At 33.2% G+C, this 18772-nt stretch overlaps 2 protein-coding genes across 2 annotated transcripts in view; one reads left to right on the plus strand and one right to left on the minus strand.

Annotated features, from left to right (window-relative positions):
* The window catches only part of LOC127709393 (leukocyte receptor cluster member 8 homolog), a 34291-nt gene extending 30686 nt beyond the window's left edge, over window positions 1-3605 (plus strand). Inside the window, exon 16 of the mRNA XM_052214899.1 lies at window positions 348-3605. Coding sequence (XP_052070859.1) covers window positions 348-504 — 157 coding nt within the window. The 3' untranslated portion in view covers window positions 505-3605. The remainder of the gene's footprint in view (window positions 1-347) is intronic.
* A 7581-nt stretch (window positions 3606-11186) lies between these two features.
* Window positions 11187-17266, minus strand: LOC127708084 (uncharacterized). Its single transcript, XM_052212900.1, has 2 exons — window positions 16517-17266; window positions 11187-11846 (listed from the first exon to the last, which is right to left on the minus strand). The coding sequence occupies exons 1-2, from the start codon at window positions 16940-16942 to the stop codon at window positions 11502-11504; spliced, it is 771 nt and encodes a 256-aa protein (XP_052068860.1). The 5' UTR covers window positions 16943-17266; the 3' UTR covers window positions 11187-11501.
* Window positions 17267-18772: the final 1506 nt, after the last annotated feature.

Raw genomic sequence — 18772 nt, forward strand, 5'->3', positions numbered from 1 at the left:
TAATAAAAACCTCGCAGTAATTTCTGAATTTACAGTATTTTTTATTCTGAATATTTTACTTGGTTTTTAGCATTGACGGATAATTTACGCTTTTAATGAATTATATCTATTGTGTGTTGTTATTTTCATTTCGGCGTTTACAATAAGATTACCCATAATTCGACAGACTAAAACTTCTTCAAGAAGATTTTATTTGTAGTTCATTTATATAACTGCAAGAAGATAATTTGTACCATTTATCTATTAATGATTGATTATTGATTCATCATATTCTATTGTGAACTAATGAATATATGTTTTCTTTTTCATTTTATCACCTCTACCACTACCACTACTGTTGTATATAGATATCGTCCCACGGTGTCGATCAGTGTTGTACAGACTGAATTAGGGTTCTCCAACCTTGATGATTGTTTACAGTTCCTAAAGGACAAGGGGGCAGTTTTATCAGAGGACTCTTCAATATTGGATTGCAAATCTAGTTCTAATATTATTTCATCTTGAAGGACCTTATCTAGTAGTGCAATTCTTGAAATGATCTCAGTTAGTCCAAGGATTTATAGGGAAGAGTGGGATTCCGCCATTTATGTGGGAATTAGGTCAGAGTAGGTACACCCTTGGTCTTGCCAGCATGTTCAATAGAAAGCTTAAGAAATTATGCAAAAATTTACTGCAAAGGAAGTTTTCAAATAATGAAGGTGCTGTTCAAGAGACATTGTAATTTCATCATGCTCAGCAACAAAAACATTGACATTGTTGAAATCGTGTGTGTGTTTGTCTTGTGTGTAAAAAATTTGTTACCTTATTTGTATATGGACGGTTATGAAGAATTATCATCAATTTGTTGTTATTTGGATTAGTATAGGTGAAATAATCATGACTTTCAGTTACCAGTAATATCCATCATTCAGATGTAGTTGTTCATTTTCAATTTCCATGGTTGGTATTTGGTTCATCAACTTAGTTTAAATGTTTAGAAAGACGCAACATCTTAAAGAAGCACAGCAGTCCTAGCTTACCACAAAATCAACAAACATCAATATAGAAAATATCCTCATCCAAGGCGATAAGACATGTCCATAAAACGCTTTCACCAGTAAGGTATTGAGTCAAATGTTGTTACTGCAGAGTGATCATTTCCATCAGTCGCATCATCTTTTACAGTATCATTCAGCATATATTGTGTTAGGTTTATTCACGACCGATCAAGGGTAGAATTTAATTCCATTAGGTCTGAGTTGAATTTTATATCACCCTTTACCAGCTTATTGAGAGAAGTCCCTGCAACCCACTTGTTTAAGTTTCAATCTACATTTTCCAAGTACCTGCAAAAGCCATAATTTTCACAACATATATTTCAAACCAGTTATTCTGTCTTTGCCTAACACAAACATGCAACAACAGTTCTAATCCATTGGACTGTAATAGGAAGAAGCCATTCCATTTGCCACTGTTAGCTGTTGCCAGGCAACCATAGCTCACAACCTTTACCATTGGAAGATATCAGCAATGTATTACAATTGCCACCGTCAGTAGATAACAGTCAATACTCCACAATCTCAACCGTCACCAAGCAGCAGTAATGTATCACAATCTCTACCGTTACCAGTCATTAAGAAGGCGTAATGATTGCAACCGTCAGTAGATTACCGTAATATACCACAAATTGATCGTTACCAGACAGCAGCAATACGTCATGATCAAGACTGTTACCAGTCTTTATCAATTTCTATTGATAGCAACCGTCAGCAGATAACAGCAATATTCCGTTACCTGACCTTTACCAGACAACAGCAATACATCATGATCGCGACCGTTACCAGTCTTAAGAAATTCCATATAATAGCAATCGTCAGTAGATAACTGTAATATTTGCGACTTGACCGTTACCGAACAGCAGTAATACATCACAATCGCGGCCGTCTACAGTCTTTATCAATTTCTAATGATAGCAACCGTCAGTAGATAACAGCAATATTCCGTCACCTGATGTTACAAGACAACAGTAATACATCATGATCGCGACCGTTACCAGTCTTACGCAATTCCTTATAATAGCATCCGTCAGTAGATAATAGCAATATTTCGTTACCAGTCGTAAGCAATTCCTTAAATTGCAAACATTAATAGATAACGGTAAAATTACACCACCAGACTGTTCCAGACAACAGAAATACATCACAATCGCAGCCGTTACCAGTCTTTTGCAATTCCTTATGATAGCAACCGTTGGTAGAAAACAGCAATATTCTATCACCTAACCGTTCCAAACAGCAGTCATACATCATAATCGCTACCGTTACCACTCTTATAAGGAATTGCAACCGTCAGTAGATAGCAGTAAAATTCCACCACCCGACCGTTACCAGACAGCAGTGATACATCACAATGGCGACCTTTACCTGGCAATTGTAATACATCTCCATTGCACCGTAACTGAAGGGCCAATTAATACCATGATGTATCATGAGAGTTTCTACCGTTAGCTGTTATTGTTTCCATTGATTCAGCTTTAGCCTGTAGTATCTGAAGATGAAAGTTACTGGTTGACATCTATAGATACTACTTTAATCTCTGTTACAACTGGTATTTTCACTTCCAGAAAATATTTAATCCCGTAGATGACTCCAGAAGTATTATCAAGCCTTCACGTCAGTATGGACATGTCTTAATTCACATCCCGTCTTTACCTGTGGATGAAAGTCAACACTACAGATACATCATGAGAAGAAGTAAGTTTGAATAGCAGACCAGCAAGAAGGCTGTCAGCTTGAAATGGTGGAGTTTGGCACTAATATCATCATTTATTTTTTTATTGGCATGTTTGGTAATCAGTTATCTTTAATTACATGATCTTTGGATTACAGCCGAGCTAGATTATATTCAGCAGTCTTTTCCTGTAGATGACGACATTTCTTTTCCATGTTTAAGATCTAAACATGGGGGATAAATGTGGCCATCCAGTTTACCAGTGAGATTGTCAACTTCTTATTGTACATGAACATTGCTAGACCAGAAGTAATCAGTATGGTCTTGAAGCACAAGTCAGTACTGTGGATCAGTATTTTAAACATTAAAACTATCTGCCAATAATTGTAGTAGATGACTGTTCGATATTTGTCTTGGAACTTTGTCTTGTGTTTAGAAAATGTTTGTAATACAAGCTAGATGTCCTGGACAATTTTCACGAAGACGTATCTGTTTAGCCTCAAAGGACATGTTTCAGATTTGTTTCCTGGAAGTTTTTCTCAGTCTATATGTTTATGTCATGTCCTGGACTAATTTTTAACTATCAAATGAACTTTATTTTTGTCAAAACACCAAATTTTTACTTCTATTTATTTCAACAGTATGAGATAGATTCAAAGTATTTATTCTTCTATTCCATTTGGGACATTTTAAATAGTATTATTCTTACAACAAATGTAGCACTTAAAAATGTTAGACTTGAAGTGATGTTGAACATCGTTTGTGATATTAACAGCAGGCTGTGATCACAATGTACATGTATTAATCCATTTCTCTTTTTTCAGATGTAAAATATTGTCACATCTTCATTCAAATATAATATGTTTTCATTATGATATAATGATGTACAAAGCAAATGTTTGTTTTTGTTTTCTTTATTAACTTTTTTGCAAGTTAAAAGTGTCTGGCTGTTCATAATACAATGTACACACTTGTTAACACCTGTTTTGGTAATGCAATATTAGTGTAGATAATGTGCAACAAATGTTGTGGATAGATATAAATTGTATTTTATTTTGAGCTCACCTTGCCCAAAGGGCCAGTGTAAGCTATTGCTATCACTTGGCATCCATCGTCATCCATTAAAATTTACAAATTCTTCCGCTCTGAAACTACTGACCTAAATAAAACCAAACAACAGCAATCATCCTTTGGGTATCTAGTTTAAAAATGTGTTCTGTGATCCAGCATGCCAACCAACATGGCTTAAAAAAAGATCATAGGTGGTAAAATGTAAGCGTTTTTGCCTATTATCTTGAGAATTATGATAGATAAACTACAAATAGCAAACATGACCAGCAAGATCTACCAGTAGTTCAGCTAAGAAGATATCGTCAGCCAACTCCTTTAATGAGTTTATGCCCTTAAATGCCCTTTTTTTTTTGCACATTACCAAAGTCTTGAAAAACTAATAAATATAGAGAAACTTAAAAAAGTAAATATGATAAGACCAGTTTCAAGTTTGTTCATAATTGTCAGTCAACTCCTTGTAGGAGTTTTTGCCATTTAATTAAAAATTTTACACATTTGTTGCACATTAGGCAAAAACCATAGTAGCAAAAGAGAAACTTCCAAAATCACAGATCTACAAATAAGTCATATAGATCTAGCTGAAAGCTTGAGACAACTCCTTATAGGAGTTACTGCCCTTAGATGATGATGGTTTAACCATTTTTGTATTTTTGGCAAAAACTAGACAAGAGAGAAAATGTAAACAACAAAAATGATCAGCTAAAAATAGAATTTCAGTTATAAATTATATTCAAGTCTATGGAGGGTGGCCATTTTTGAAGATGCACATAGACTCATGTGAGCGAAACGGGCTGTTCAGAGCGTCCAATTACCTAAAGCTATTTATAAAAAAAAAACATTTAAAAAAATACACAGGTAGAAATATGGTTAATCAAAGAGTCGAGGGAATTCGTCTGATAAAAAATATTTTCAAAGGGAATAGTTTCTACTGTAATCCTCACCATACTTTAATGAGTAATACACCCTATAAGTTAAAACGTCTGGTGTTTTATGAAACGTTCAGTAGAAGTGACTGTTGAAAAGGAACTGATGTTTTGCAAACAGTTACTATATTCATTATTACGATTATTGATACAGAGAGGTGATGGGAGTTTACAAACATGATATGAGTTACTCTATGCAAAAAGGTACAAAAATTGTTTTTGATAAACTTTACAGAACACGTTAAAATATTTTTGAAAAAAACAATGTTATCCGTAAAATTTTTTATCGATGTAAACATTCATAAGAGATCGTCAATTTTGTCCCGAATTTTTCAGTTAAAACGTAGATTTGTTAGAATTTAGGTACCTTGGGCAAGTCTAAAATCATTTGTTAACCGGGACGATGCTATACTGAGCCGGAATTAAACCAAAAGGTCAACAATCTTCATCATCTCTACTTGTGCATAAAGAAAGGAATACAACAGTTAAACGTAAGGAAACGTGCAAAAATTATGTCATCTTGTGTTTTTATCAAGTCATGTTATTTAATATTTTATAAATCAACCGTCCTTCGACGGGATTCGAATCGTTGACCCCTTTACTTTGCATTGATTTCTGCAGTCTATTCGAGAGCCTTATCCCCACTGCTACAGTTGTATACATGAATAGTTAGCAAAGTTAAGATACTTAAAAATATACATGGAAAATGAATAAAAAAGTGGAATAATTTAGCCAAAAAACGAGGGGTGTAAGCAGTGAAAGGTGTGTATAGCTTACAGCTTAATCGTACGAGGAAAAGTAACGGTGTTTTATTGATCACCGATCTGCTAGCAATAATTGTGCACACTTTTCTAGAATTTCGCAAATTTTTCGATTTTGTACCTTTTTGCATTGCCTGGCTCATGTGTGTTTGCGTTCAATATTCATCGAAGTTGGGACTGTATTAGGTATTTTAATACATTTGAAAATTGGAAATGTGGTGTGATTGCCAACGTAACAACTGTTAACTCCATGCCATCTCATTCTCTACCAGCTCGTACCCCAAGCCTATAGAAATTTTGTACTTCGTCGAATAATAAAATATGTTTTACCTGAACTCACGAAATCCACAAAAATTTATAGTTGTTTCATGCAGCTGTCCACCATAGTCCAATTGACGTGGCCCCATGTTTGGCATAGTCTTTGGTATTGTCGTCTTCCAAATTGAGGCTCAAGTCTCCATTTTGTATTCAAAATGAGAAGAGCAATTGTATGCAGCATTAAATATATCCAAGTAATTAGATGATCTTACTCCATAATGCTCCAACCCATTTATTCAAAAAGCTACCGCTGCTGTCAATAAGGAGTATTTATATCCAGTTAATATGATAATAGACGTTTAAAGCTATACTACTAACTTTATAATTGTCCCCGTATAAAGCTTTTGTGGTTTTTGGATAGATGTATAGATTGTTGTTTAACGTCCAGTGGCAGATACTATCTTCATATCCCAGGGGCGTAGCTGCCCGGAGACACGACAGCACGTGCATCCACGTCGTTTTCACAAAAAAAAAGAGAGAGTGAGGGATAAAGTTAACAAATAGGAATTGGTCTTTCTATGTATGCATTTTAAAAACAAAGAATAAAAGCAAGAGGAATACACATACAGCGGAATTTTTAATCCTGTAAGACATGTATGTGTACGATAAATACATACAACTGGTGTAAACTTAGAGGAACTTTTTATATTACGGGCATTGTTTAGAAAATACCAGCTACATAGTTGTTGGTAACACAACCATACCGTATACTCGCTTGAGTGCAAAAAAAAAACATAGTCCCTTTAGGGATAACAAAAAAACTTGAAAATTATTATTTTCCGCTTCGCCCCAAAGCACACATCTTACTAGAATGAAGACTCTTCAACTCGTATCGATCCGGGAATAATGACTGTTACCCTGTGAACTAGTTCAATATTGACTAAGTATGTAGGTCTTGACAACACGAATAGTTCATTTTCACATCACGTCAACGTATCTCGTCATGTGTGCATGTAATATTTGCTACCGGACATTAATAACCATTCAATCAATCAATAGTTTTCGTATACTAGTAGATGAGAAGTTGGAACTGCTGTTTTTATGAAAAAAAAGTACACATTTTCCAGTACATGTTTTACGTTTTTATTTATTTTACAAAAAAATCTTTTATATAGATTCGATAATTCGAAGTCGTTTCTATATAGGCCGGCTATACGAATGGTTGATTGTAAAACCATTTAAATAAATTGTTAATTCTAACTCGTTTTACTGGACTATTAGGTCATTCAATTTTAAAAAGAACTGTCTGTCCGAGTAGGACACTAAACTGCCTATTCTTGTTCGAAAGATACACCAAACGTTTATTACACTTATCTTCACTGTTATCATCTAGATATTGCCATACAACTGGTCGAATGCATATGCATTTGTTAATTAGCTGGCTAATTAAAAACGCAGATCATGAAAAAGATCGTGATCAAAGTACCATTTACTCTGAAAAAGTTCATTAATTTCAACTTCGAATATTCCTAACTACGTAAAATTCGAAATTCCCATCTCTCTCTTGTAGAGTTTACCCTCAAAATTTTTATACATCTAAATACATATGTTAAGCAAAATCATACCCAACTATATCAGTCCTATTCAGGACCGATAACTCTGTCGATAAATATTGTCGGGTATATAATTTTGTTGAAATCAGAGCAATTGTATTATATGTCTCTGTTGAAATGTATACAATAACAAATTTTTTTACACAAGTTTAACTTTATATCGATTTATTGAATGCCTTGATTTTGCTTAAAATATTGAATTAAAAAAATAAATAATAAAATCATATTCAATGAAATCTCGTTTAATTTTTTACGAAATAATACAAAATCCATTTAAATTAAAATTTGAATCAAAATATTTCTTTAAAATAATTATAGAAACATAAATATTAGTTTGATTATCTTTTAAAGCAAAAATTATTTTTTTAAAGATTTTTTTTTTATAATATTCATATTTTCTTAAAGTTTATTATGATACATACTTCTTCTGGTTTGACACGGGGAAGAGAAGATATTTATTTGTACAGTTATGAAAACTTTTGTATATCACAAAATTTAAACTCTGGTAATACATGTATACACAGGATGTTTAATGTCACCTGGTTGCTTTTGGTTTGCACGTCTACCTGACAATATATTGTTATGTAACATTACATCCAAAGTCAGAGTTCACCTGTTCGTCAAGTGGTGGGATTTTGAAGGTATGGAATATTTATCTATAATAATTGTTGGGATTTTTTTCTCTCTTGGGACGTAAATATTTTTTTGTTCTAAAAGGAATGTATAAATATATTTCTAAAGAAAGATAAATTAAACAGAAAACAGGAAAAAAAACTTTTAAACAAAGAAGAGAAAAAATTTTATTATAAATTTTATTGTTAACTATTTTCTGGTAACAGTATATCCTGGATATCTGTCAAAATAAAATGTTCCCGTGTCACACTTAAAATAATATTTTTTTAATCAATAAATTTTGAAATCAATCATATCGAAATATCACCAAAGAAAATAACAGAAACATCAGAGATTCTACATGAAAATTAAATTAAATCAAGGAAAGTCTTACTATACAAATCCTCGATTTGATGCAACATTTCCATATACATCATCCGCCATTTTGAAAAATCCCGAAATATTCACTTTTTTCAATCGATTTTTGACCGAAATTGCCCAGAAATTAAACTGTTTTAAATAGTATTTTTCGCCAGATATATGTTTGAATATACTTAATCGATTTGCAAAGTTTTATTTTTATTAACGGAATTTCTTTATTTTTTATACAAGTAGACAAGGGTATCGGTACATTTAGCATTGAGTCAACGGAGAAATAACGAGAAAAAGTACATGTTTTTACGATTCTCCAGTGACAGAATTTAATCAAAATTTAAACTGTTAGGACCAACATTGTTTGATAGAAATATGTTTGAATATCAAGGATTGATTTGCAAAAGTTAGAAAACGGGTCAGGTTCATGAGAAAACTAAACTTTATTGAAGCACCTATGCATTTTATATGGGGCAATATAATACAAAATGGCGGCTAGTATACGTCACAAAAGTCACGTGATGTCTGACTTAGTTGGATATGATATGAGAATGTGTCCACCAAGTATTTGGTATCCAATGATGTTTATGCTAACAGAAATTCCACATATAGTAATTGTGTTTATGTTTATTGTTTGTTTTTTTTTAAATCTACTTTGCTCAATACAAATACTAGCATATGGAACACATCTCCGTGCTTTTAAAAGCTTTCACGTACTAAAAAAACGCAAGCGACAATGTTCAGTCTTCATTCGACTCGAAGTTATAAACAAATAGTTGACCAAAAAACCACAACAAAAATGTCCAAGTTTTATTTCGGTTGTGATTGTTTTGAAACGCTATATATGCGGAGCTTCCGGGGGCTTCGCCCCCCTGGCCCCCCATACCAGGGCTCTGCCCTGGACCTACTGGGGGCCTTCAAGGGCCCCCAGACCCCTCGCCCTATAGTTTGTGATTCCACTTCATTAAGAAGGTAGCTACGCCCCTGTATCCAGACCAGAACACGTTGATGCAATATGAATATGAATCCTGCTTTGTACTAGACCGACATGCTGAGTCCTAGTTCCCAAGATAAGTCCTAGTTCCCATGATAAGTCCTAAGACCTGTGACCCTAGTCTAAAACAATTTTGTGGAGAAGTCTTTGCTCCTATACTAATCCCGACGTGCGTGACGGAGATGCAGAATATAGCATTTGTGTGGTGTAGTTTGACCTGGCGCTGAGATTTGAGCCTGGATACAAACTTTGCAAGTTACTCGGCTGTTTTGTAACGTGTAGCATTTATGGAGATAATTAAGATATCTTAGAAATGGGCTTATAAAAAAAGAGACTGAAAAGATACCAAGGGTGTAATCAAAACCTGAAGTCGATTAAAACTGACAATGGAAAAAAGAAAGATACACGATGAAAAGACGGTCCACAAAAACAGAAAACCTCTGCACTGATTACCACGAACCACAAAAAAAAAAAACCCAGTTAACTCCAGTGCACGGAAAAGTCTGCAGTTACTGCTCAACATGTTACTCCTGTTTACAAATACGTTGATGAGTCATATTCAGTGGTACCCAAAAGGTGACTTAGGAGTAGAAATATCTGACTCAGTAGTCTGTCTACCGGCAGTAAAACCCATACACGGGGTGTATAAATATGCAGCCTCGTCCTGTCAAAATGGGGACGTTGAATCCTATGCTTTGTGTTGGGGTGTCGCGCTCTGTGTACGTTACAAGCAGACGTGCACTAACTCTGAGGATTTAGTAATTGGCCTGTTGCTAGGAAAAATTTATATCCCCTTTCCAGCTTACCATTGTTTTCAAGTTGCAGTCCAAATGCCTGGTTATGAACATGCATGAAATATTCATCACTGGACGTAAAGCAAACAACCAATCGTATTCAGTGGCTAGAAATTACATACTAGTGGGTGGATTGATGGCTTCTCTATTCTAAAGACAATACCGAATGACGAACAATCGTTCATTTATTTATCCAACCCCAAAACTTGACTGAATTTGAACATGGTTTTCCATGACTAAGGACAGACGAGACTTACCGTCAATCATGCAACGTAAGTCCTGTTATTATTATACACTCGGTTCCTTTTACGTCAAATATCGACTGCTGTAAGTGAATAGTTTTTTCCCTACTGTTTGGTTTGTTTATTTAATCGTTTTTTCTTTTCTTTTTATGCTATGTTGTTATTTGTTTTTCATTTGACATGATTTTTTCATTGTCTCATTGGTATATATCTATTTTTTCCCCTTTTTTCGGATGACTTTTTTTTACATTTGTAGAGCAACGTGAGTGTCAATACCATGCATACACAGTTTCTTCAAAACGAACAAGTAATTTTTTATAAGTTGCCAAAATTATGAAAATAAAAGGTACTAACAGTTAGACAGCTGTAATGCAACGTTATAACAACTATTATATTTAAGCTTTTTGTAGGCGTGTAAGATCCTGAAAAAGATCAACTTAGGGATGCGGTGCCCTGGAAGGGTTAGCACTGCGGTATGGGATTTGCCGTACTAATTCTACGTCATTAGGTCTCTGGTGGACAGTTTCCTCATTTGCAATCATACCACATCTTCTTATATTTATATTGAAATCATGATATATTTAATTATGTAACAGCAGGGAATTTTTAATGAATAACCATCTATAAAAAGAATGACCCTTTCTCAATCGAAGATTGAAATGAATAAATAATTACAAAAACGAAACTCCTGCATTAGGCTAGATTTTAGTATTATCCCTGTGTGTTTGAAAATCCTTCGTCATTTTCATTTGGTATGGTGTCTGTGTAATTAATAATTAAATGTTTGTGTTGCCGTATACAGTTGATAATTCCATACAAAAATATTTAATAAACAACTAATAGATAAACTCTTTTATACTCGAAAGAACAATGAATAAATACATGCTTTTGAGCTATCTTAATCTATAACAACAAAGGTGTAATTCCGTCACAAGACAAGATCTTTCGGGTATTATTAAATATTAAAGCACAATTGGTATAGATCACAGAAGGTTTGATATAATTGGATTATAATTGTATACACAGTTTTTGTAAACAATTATATTCCAACGACGATTAACGATTATAACAAAACCGCTCATCTGAAATAATCTTTTAATCTTAATGCAATAATTAGCACTAAGTATAGTTTATATTTCGAAAAGTTCCGTTTCAAGAAGGAGACTCCGTTGTTGGTATCGACGGTGGTTTGCTAGCCATTATTTTAGCGAGCTCGTTCATGTTTCTTTTGACCTTATATCGGAACACCCATGGAAGTTCTCGTTTGGGTAGAATTTTTTTAGGCGGTGGTAACATACTTAGATCGTCATATTCGCCATCCTGTTCAGAAATAACACTCGGGTAGACTATATTGTTTTCTGGAAATGTTTGCACTGTCCGAAAGGAGTCTGGGGTTCTCCGTATGAATGGAGAATTTGCCATAAATCCTCTTTCAGATTTTGATCTAATGTCTGAATACGCTGTCGGTGCAAGTTCCATTTTTGTTGCCATTTGAGTCTACAATAGATAATATTTATATAAAATGAACAAACAAACAACTTGAAAGTATTTGTGCTACTACAACATATATATTGGGTTTGTGTTTTTTTTTGTTTGTTTATGGTTTACTTTATCACATATTATTTTGATTATACATGTCACAAATCTTTTATGATTTATATGAAAATAAAGTAATTGAATGGAACTGTTTGAATGTTGACACATACTTGTAACCTTGATAATATTTTTGCGATAAACAATCAATAAATATCCAATTATACTGCAGAAATCTATCCTAATAAATAAATCGAACAAAGGATCGCATCTATACTTCGATGTTTAACAGCCTCGTGTTGAAAAAAAAATCTACACTAACGTAGAGTTAAAATTTTAAACTTCTACTGGTTTTATACGCGTTCACTCTTAAGGTGGACTGAAAAACGATGTTGTACTCTCTATCATATTATTTAATTTTACGTATAATTGATATTTCACACAGTTTACATTTAATAATTGATGCCTAGTGTGCTTTAATATTGATAGGAAGATCATTAAGTGTAAAATTAGTTCGATGTTGAATTACGTGTATTACGATTGATAACTTCACCATGAGACATACGATTACGTTGTCATGTATCGACAATATTCATGATATAAATAGAAGTTTAAGATACGCTGTCTGTAGTCGTTTATCTGAGACAGCTCGAATTTTAGAGGAATCTTCATAATGTCCATGCGATTGTCCTGTTTGATTATTTCTGGACGGTTCCGAATGCATGTTTTAAGCAGTGTTTGAAAGTATAATTGAAAAATCATTATATTTATCAATTATGGACTTTTGACGAGGTCAATACGTTATATATGGACTTGTTCAGATTATATTGACCGAGGACGAAGTCCGAGTGTCAATATAATCTAACAGGTCCATATATAACGTATTGACTGAGTGAAAGTCCTTAATTTATATATTACATATGTAAATAATGTACTCGAAAAATGGAATTCAATGTTCTTTATGTGTTTTTTTTCTGTTTAGAAGAAATAAGAATTCAAATGGAACTCATTTCAGTTTACTTGCAAATTTGTATGTGGGCCCATATATAGTTTACCTGTAAATCACACGTTCATGACGTGTTTAATCTGGTGAGAACGAGTCCATTAATACTGTATTTTGATGTATTATAACAAAATAAATTTTCAATCGTAGTTTTAAACGCAAAGTGTTTTGTTTGCAATTGAATCCAAACGTTTCAAGTTTCTATCCCATGACCCACTATAATATAGACTCGACATGACGTTTGTTCAAATACAATAGCACAGCATAACTTATTGTAAGCTGACAATACTTAAACGCATTTATGTCAGAGCTATTAAATTAGAAAGTTTAAACATCGAGCGAAAGCATCTTCCATGTTTGTGTCAATACAAACATTGATAAACACCCCTTACAATTTGAACTTTTATTATACAAAATTTAAAACCTAATGGTTTTATATAAATACTTGAAAACTGAGATTATAGATTATGAAGTGGAAGTCAAACGCTCTGTATAATTTTTACATAAATTGTTCTATACATAAAGTTGAATGTCATTTAACATTGGACTGTTTAAATTATGAAAAATAAACGTACTTTAAAATTGCACAGATTCTCAAGCCCAATAAAATCCAAAATGTTTATGATATGCAGCGTTAATCAGACTGACCATAAATTAACTTTTTTCTTTGTGTAATAAAATTCAATTTAGTGATTTACTTAACTGTCTTTAAATACATTTTTCATATCAGATAATCTAACAATCAAATTATTTATATAAGTTACACGTATTTTAAAACTAAATGACTATCTAAATATATAGGGGTACGGAATCAATAACAAAAACGAAATATAAGGGAATGAAGGAACACCAGCGATGGAAACAATGTCATTTTTAGTCGATTCAAAATCAACATGTTCTGATATTTATGAATATTCAATTTAATGATAAACGAATAATTTCCTTGCGCACAATCTGTATTTTCAAATTGTCAATAGTTATCCACTGCGCATAAATATATATATGATCTAGATATATATTGTATATATGTATGTGGAAGACAATGAATATTTCCTGTTCCTTGTTTTAACAAGAGCGTACACATCACACTTGATTGATAGTTGTTTACTTAGGCTAGTGACAAAGTCGGTATTAAAATACATTTACAATAATGCCAATAGTTAGGTCTTGCGAAATGGACTAGTATCACGGTCCACCAATGTAAATTTGTCTTCGTCCTTAGTAATTATGCATAAAATGTTTGACATTGGACGTTAAACAAACAAGAGTCAATCTATTGCGGCGATATAAAAATTCCTGACTGACCTGGATAGACCTTGGATGGTTTTTACTGTCTAAAGGAAGTCTCTTTAAAAGGGGCACGTACTCTTTGAGTGACAAACCAACTGTGATATAGGTTGACCAGGCGCATGTAATGCAGGTTTATTGCTACTCAGAAAAGGAAATTTCACTATTTGGAAACCAAAATCATTACGATTGTTATAAAGATTGTAAAGAACGCCCTTTAGTGTCTATTGACCACAGACTGGATATGAAAGTTGTAAATAATCTTAAGTAGTATTATTATTCATAAAGATAGTACATAGCGAAAGCTAAATTTAAAGCCATACAGTATCTTTTTCTTTCATTTTTTTTTAATAGCCCTTGGATCAATTTAGTAAAATACGAGTAAAGAAATAAAAAAAAAAGGTGAACAATTAGTGCTCATCGCAATGCATGCAAATTGTCTGTTTGAAAATCTGTCCACCAAGTTCAGTTAAAGTCATTCATTAAAACCTCTGTAAAACGCAGACTATTTGAAAACAAAAATGACTAAATTAAGAGCCTTTCAATAAATCTTGTTGTTATATAACAACTTCTGATTCAAGCCACTGGAAGAATAGACTTTTCACAACACTTTTAAAACCTTCTTAAATGTCTCCGTATTAAGAATGTTGAAAGAGATAAAGGCGGAAAATATGTCTTTGTTGTTTTGAGCCTAGCACATATTCACAAATATATCTTCTATAGTCATCAGCTGTCAGAGTAAATACAAGATTTCAACGTGTAGTTTCAATACCAAGCAGTCAATATGTGTCCAGATATTATGATAAAAAATTATTCCACAAGGAATCGAAAAGTTGTTATTAGTATGATTCAAAAGTGAATTATCTAGCATGATTTTACTATTTACAAATTGTCAATGTATCCTGTACAATTTACTTTGAAATAACAAGGAAAATAACAACTATACATTATTTGAATGTGAGTTTGATATTTATTGAAGTGAAATTTGGTCAGATTTAGCTTGGGGGAAGGGGCAGTGGGTTTCCCCTTAGGTCACATAGTCAGTTTAAAATTGACTCAGGTCACCAGGTCACCTTTAAGCAAACTAAATAGCGGTTCTAAACGGAACTGATTCTCGGTTTTTAACATTTTGAAATTCATTTTAAATGATATGGCAGGTCGCAAAGTCGTCCGAGAAACCACCAAGGTCGCAGGTCCGTTTTGACCATGGTGAAGCCACATGGGGGAAGGGGTATTTGTGAGTGTTTGCCTAGATTAAATCGTGCTTCCTTTCAGTATATACCGTTTTTAAAAGGACATGTTCTGTATAGTAATGTATTCGATCATTATCTTTTATATATAGTGACCGAAAAGAATTTTAATAACACAGTTATCAAGATCTAAGGTTCCAGAATGAATTATATATAAAACTCGTGGTGTGAACCGAATCGTCATTTTAACTTTATTTGGTGTATTTACCTATATATGTTAAACTTTTAAATATACATTTACTAAAGATTAACAACCCCCGTGTGACAACTTAACTTAAAAGATAAATAAAAGATAAATATTGATCATGAAATACCAACAGAATTACAGCTTATTGATTGGAATTTTGTCTATCTTATTTGCCTAAGAATTTACACTAGTTAAGCGAATTATTGCACGGAACTTCTTTGAAAGAAATAACGGCAAGGATATTGTAAATAGATAAGCATCTGAATAAAACCTTCGGTTAAAATCTATTATTTTTGATGACTGTCTTTTGTGTACAATTAACAAAGTTTCGCCGAAAGATTAATCTGCACTTGAGAAAATGTTAGAATAATGTGCTTAATCCAGGTTGTTTTTCTAATTTTCTACAGCAGTTTATTCTTAAATAGCTGTTCATATATCATATTTGCCACTGGACGTTAAGCAAACATCAATCACTCAATCAATTAATTAATAGCAATTAAAACATGAGTGTTGTTCAGTCACAGAAATATCAACTCAGAATTTAACCGGGAATTACTACTGTCAACCTCACTGGGGAAAAAAAGCCATCTTATGCAGTAAAATTGGTGCCGTCAATGTTCTTAAATACACATTGAAGTCCCGTATTTCTTAATTTTTTTCGTCCTAATCAGACATGTTCGTTACACATCAAACAATCATGCAATAAAAAATTAACCATCTAAACAATAAATCTTCCCCGTCATTTTTTTTCAAGAAATATTTTTTTCTGCATGGCGATTCTTCCGATGTGATAAATTAAACATAAAACAAGCAAAAATTCTAAGAGTTTTCATTACCCCTTAATTGGCTTGATTTGCCGTTGTTACTTCGGACTTAAAAAAAATACTTCCTGAATATTAGTACTTACATCCATCATATCAGGTGTGAGCGGTTTTCCATTCTTTCTTAATTTCATGGGTGGAAAGAATCCTTCAATCTGTCTCCTCGAAGTTCTCATCGATTTCGAATGACGTTTCACTTTGTCAAGTTCCTTTGTAGCAAATTCGACTAGTGTGGGTTTGGTCATTGGCCTAGCTTTAAAGCGTTCTGCATATTCCATTGGAGAATTTGAAGAAATTAAATGTTGTCTGCCGTATTTTCCCATTGATGAACTACTTAGCATATCAGAGAAAGATTCGCCAGAGTTCTTAGCTGGTACACTACGGTAGAGTAATTGTTGTGCATTAGATCTATTTGTGAATATGCCATTCATAGGTCCGGGGCTGGTACCGCCATTATTTCGGACTGAATTGATTGGCGGTAACGTAACAGATCCCAGTTTTTGTGTCGACATTTGGAGTATTTAAGACGAAAAATACAATAAATTAAATTAATCCTCTTTTCAAACTTAGACGACTTTAACAGACATCTTTTGTCTCCTTATTAATACCATTATGAGGTATAAATCACAATAGAATAATGTTTTTGTTAGTATAATTGACGTTGTTACGTTATACCATGTAAGACACATACATGTTAGATTTAAAACTTATCAATATGACCACAAAACCATGAACTATCTATAAACCTGTGAATCTTTTCAACTGCTGGTCTAGTTGATCGAAGTCACGGATCCGAAACCCTGATGAAAGATCTTTAAATGTCCATTAATATGCTGTGAATTCCCCGACGTTGTATTCTTCTTATTTTGTTGTCACACAATGTCAGATTCGGCAATCTTTCAATAAACCTGTCCCTTAACAACTGTGAAAATAATATATCCAAATCTTTTTTATTGATAAGTTGTTTACAATATAAATGCAAATAGTAATATAGAATCAATTGTGCATCGATTACGTAAGCAACACTTTATCTACAATTAAGCACCGGTCAAGTTTGTTTCTGCACAGTGAACTGCATAGAAAAAATAATAACCACACGAAAAACAAATTGATAATCCGATTTAATCCTTGGTTGTAATATTGATTGCAGTTAGCTTTGTGTTAAAAGATTTTTTGCTCAATAATAAACCATGTTCAATAAGGATTGATTAAAATTAAAATGGCATTAAATGTCTAGCCGAGGCAAACATCCAACACTTATCAATTTTGACGTTTACATCTCGGTTTACATACACTGGTTGAAAGGTAAACATAAAATAACACCGAAGATATACCACTGTTAGTCCCCTGTAGTAGTTTGAGGAATTTTTGTTTAGTTTAAGAGACCTTTACAACGTGCTTAATCACAATAAAATGATAAATCGGACCATAAAACAATCGTTTGTTTAAAAGAAGGTTTGAATTTTAAAACCGTACATTATGTCCGTCACTCACGAGTCAAAAGGTGGGACAACCAAAAATATGTTATATTTTTAAAATATAAAAAAAAGCTTAAGGACAAGCTTTCTCCTTATTGAATCATTTGAACTTCAGTTGCCAAAGGAGCTAGATAGAACAGATTAACCCATAGCCGGTATATCGTAGTCCGCCGCCAAAGGCGTTATAAACTGACGTTATTTTGGAAACTCATATGCGACTCATGATATGTGAGCTACAATTTGATGATTTGTGCATCTTGAAAGGTTGAAGTCCACGTATTGCTTCACTACATTAAAACAAGTAAAGATCATGTGAAGAACCATTTGACAAAATAACTCATTGGATAATGCATTTAATATCAGTACTGGTTCAAAATATATTCAATACCGGAAATGTATTTGTACTTGCTATGGAACAGTACAGAAATGCTGGACGAGCTCGCTTTCCTTACTTTAAGCTTACTTGGCCCGTAGGAGTTTTTCTCATACGTTGGTGTCTGTCGTCCGTCGTCGTCAAAAAAGTCTTCTCATCTGAAACAACTGGTCCAAATTTTACCAAACTTAGCCACAATCATCAAGGGTATTTAATCAAATAAATGTGTCCAATGACCCCGCCTACCAAACAATATGGCTGATATGTCTAAAATAGAACATAGGGGTAAAATGCAAGTTTTGTTTATTGTCTTGAAAACGCCAAATTTATTTTTTTATTTTTGCCTATTATTTTGAAAACTATAAAAGATAGAAAGAAATTTGAATAAGGAAAAAGATCAAAAAGACAAGATCTACAAATAAGTGACATGGCCAAATTAGTCAGACGACTCCTTATTGAAGTTGTTGCCCTTTTAAGATGAAAACCGACCG

Source organism: Mytilus californianus, unplaced genomic scaffold (assembly GCF_021869535.1).
Source record: "Mytilus californianus isolate M0D057914Y unplaced genomic scaffold, xbMytCali1.0.p SCAF_7, whole genome shotgun sequence".
In the NCBI taxonomy this organism is placed as follows: domain Eukaryota; kingdom Metazoa; phylum Mollusca; class Bivalvia; order Mytilida; family Mytilidae; genus Mytilus; species Mytilus californianus.